At 43.3% G+C, this 2,213-nt stretch overlaps 1 protein-coding gene across 1 annotated transcript in view; it reads left to right on the top strand.

The window, feature by feature from the left end:
• Positions 1–1,746, top strand: part of LGR5 (leucine-rich repeat containing G protein-coupled receptor 5) — a 53,936-nt gene extending 52,190 nt beyond the window's left edge. Inside the window, exon 17 of the mRNA XM_009878805.1 lies at positions 656–1,746. Coding sequence (XP_009877107.1) covers positions 656–1,746 — 1,091 coding nt within the window. The remainder of the gene's footprint in view (positions 1–655) is intronic.
• Positions 1,747–2,213: the final 467 nt, after the last annotated feature.

Genomic DNA, 2,213 nt, shown 5'->3' with positions numbered 1-2,213 from the left:
TGGCTGGCTTGCACCAAGGTAAATAATGTTTCTCAGACTACTGAGCACTCAGCTTCAACCACAGAGCATATGCACCTCAGTTCTGTGAGAACACACAGCAGGCTTCAATCATGATGACCTGACTTCAGACACAGGTCATTAGAAGCCCCTCCAAGAAGGCAGCACTTCCAAATGCAAAGACAGCCTCAATTTTCTTGGTCTGTGTGACATGTTGTAAGGTAGCCAAAGTGCATCTGTCCATATCCATTACATCACACTTCACCACGACTCATTAGCAGCCTGTCCTAGTTTAGCGAGAGGTTCTTTTTTCAGCTTTTTTCAGTCACTGATAAGCATCACAGCATTTGTTGAAACTACAGACTGTAAATTCCCATTGTACTTGTACTGCTAGGCACAAAAAGTAACCCGTAGACCATTTGGGTGGAGGGACAAAGACTTGTGCACCGGTAATGTAACATGCATTTAGCAGCGTTTTATCAAGGTCTGAGATTACTCCAAAGGAAGAGGGAACTTTCAGCTCCTCTTTTGGACTGAGATTCACTGCTTGGTGGTGCTGAGAACCTGCAAGAAGCATGAAATTTAATGTCTTAGAAACTGTTAAATTATTTTTTTGTTTACATGGGTTTCCCTTGCCCTTTTTATTTTGTCATTTCAGGTCCCTTCAAACCATGTGACCATCTGTTTGGCAGCTGGCTGATCAGAATTGGAGTGTGGACCATAGTGGGTTTGACCTTCATTTGCAACGCCCTGGTGTCTGCCACGGTTTTCAGATCTCCGTTGTATATGTCCTCCATAAAACTTTTGATCGGTTTAATAGCCGTTGTAAATACCTTGATGGGTCTGGCCAGCGGAGTACTGGCTAGCGTGGATGCATCAACCTTTGGTAGCTTTGCTCAGTACGGAGCACGGTGGGAAAGTGGAATTGGTTGCCAAATAACTGGCCTTCTCTCCATTTTTGCTTCAGAGGCTTCCATTTTCCTCCTTACCCTAGCTGCACTTGAACGTGCGTTCTCCGTAAAGCACGCTATGAAGTTTGAAACAAAATCCTCCGCTGCTAGTGTGAAACTTGCCACTTTCTTTTGCTTTACGTTGGCACTAATCGTTGCAGCGATACCGCTCCTCACTGGGAGTGAGTACGGGGTCTCTCCTCTTTGTTTACCGCTGCCATTTGGAGAACCCACTGCTATGGGCTACATGGTAGCACTGGTGTTGCTGAACTCCCTTTGTTTCCTGGTGATGACTATTGCTTATACAAAGCTCTACTGTAGTCTAGAAAAGGGAGAACTAGACAACATTTGGGATTGCTCTATGGTCAAACATATAGCCTTGCTACTTTTTACTAATTGCATTCTTTATTGCCCTGTGGCCTTCTTGTCTTTTTCCTCCTTACTGAACCTCACTTTTATCAGCCCAGAGGTGATTAAGTCAATACTGCTAGTGATTGTCCCACTGCCTGCGTGTCTAAACCCACTCCTTTATATACTTTTCAATCCACACTTTAAGGAGGACTTGGGAAGTCTGCGGAAGCAAACTTTTTTATGGAGGAGATCAAAACATGCTAGTTTGATCTCTGTGAATTCAGAAGACATAGAAAAACAATCCTGTGACTCAACACAAGCATTGGTAACCTTCACAAGTGCCAGCATATCATATGATATGCCTACCAGCAGCTCGCCAATGCCGTCGTCTTACCAAATGACAGAAAGCTGCAATCTTTCATCAGTCGCATTTGTTCCATGTCGCTAGTTTCAGTGGCAGTGCAGAAAATAGCTATGTTTACAAAATTTTTAATCCCGAAAGTAAGTATGGATGTGTGCTTACAAGCTAGAGAGTGCCTCTGGGTTATTGTTACACACATCAGAAAACAATGACAAAACCTGCAGCAGGCTGAAAATTCACTACCTGAGCCTTCTCAGCCTGCTTCTGAAATGCTGGGATGAAGAGAGAAACTGAAAGCTGCTGCAGTTCGTGCAGTTGTGTCAGCTGCTCTCTTTTAAAGTAGCACTACTCAGAAAGGGCAGCAGCTGGTCAAGAGAAAACATAGGATATTAAATTGGTAAGCTTCTTTTTCAAAGCATCGCCTGATACGGTTTGTTTTCAGGCAGTCGAAGATTTTTTTCTGTTTAATGTAATTTGGTTTTACTAGTAGTTTTTCAGTGCCATGATTGTTTTTACAAGCATCTGTGTATGGCCCTCATTCAGCAAGGTATCTA

The sequence above is a fragment of the Apaloderma vittatum genome, unplaced genomic scaffold (genome assembly GCF_000703405.1).
Source record: "Apaloderma vittatum isolate BGI_N311 unplaced genomic scaffold, ASM70340v1 scaffold3141, whole genome shotgun sequence".
NCBI classification, from domain to species: domain Eukaryota; kingdom Metazoa; phylum Chordata; class Aves; order Trogoniformes; family Trogonidae; genus Apaloderma; species Apaloderma vittatum.
The sequence above is the reverse complement of the archived record's forward strand: the minus strand, read 5'-3'. Positions and strand labels throughout refer to the sequence as shown.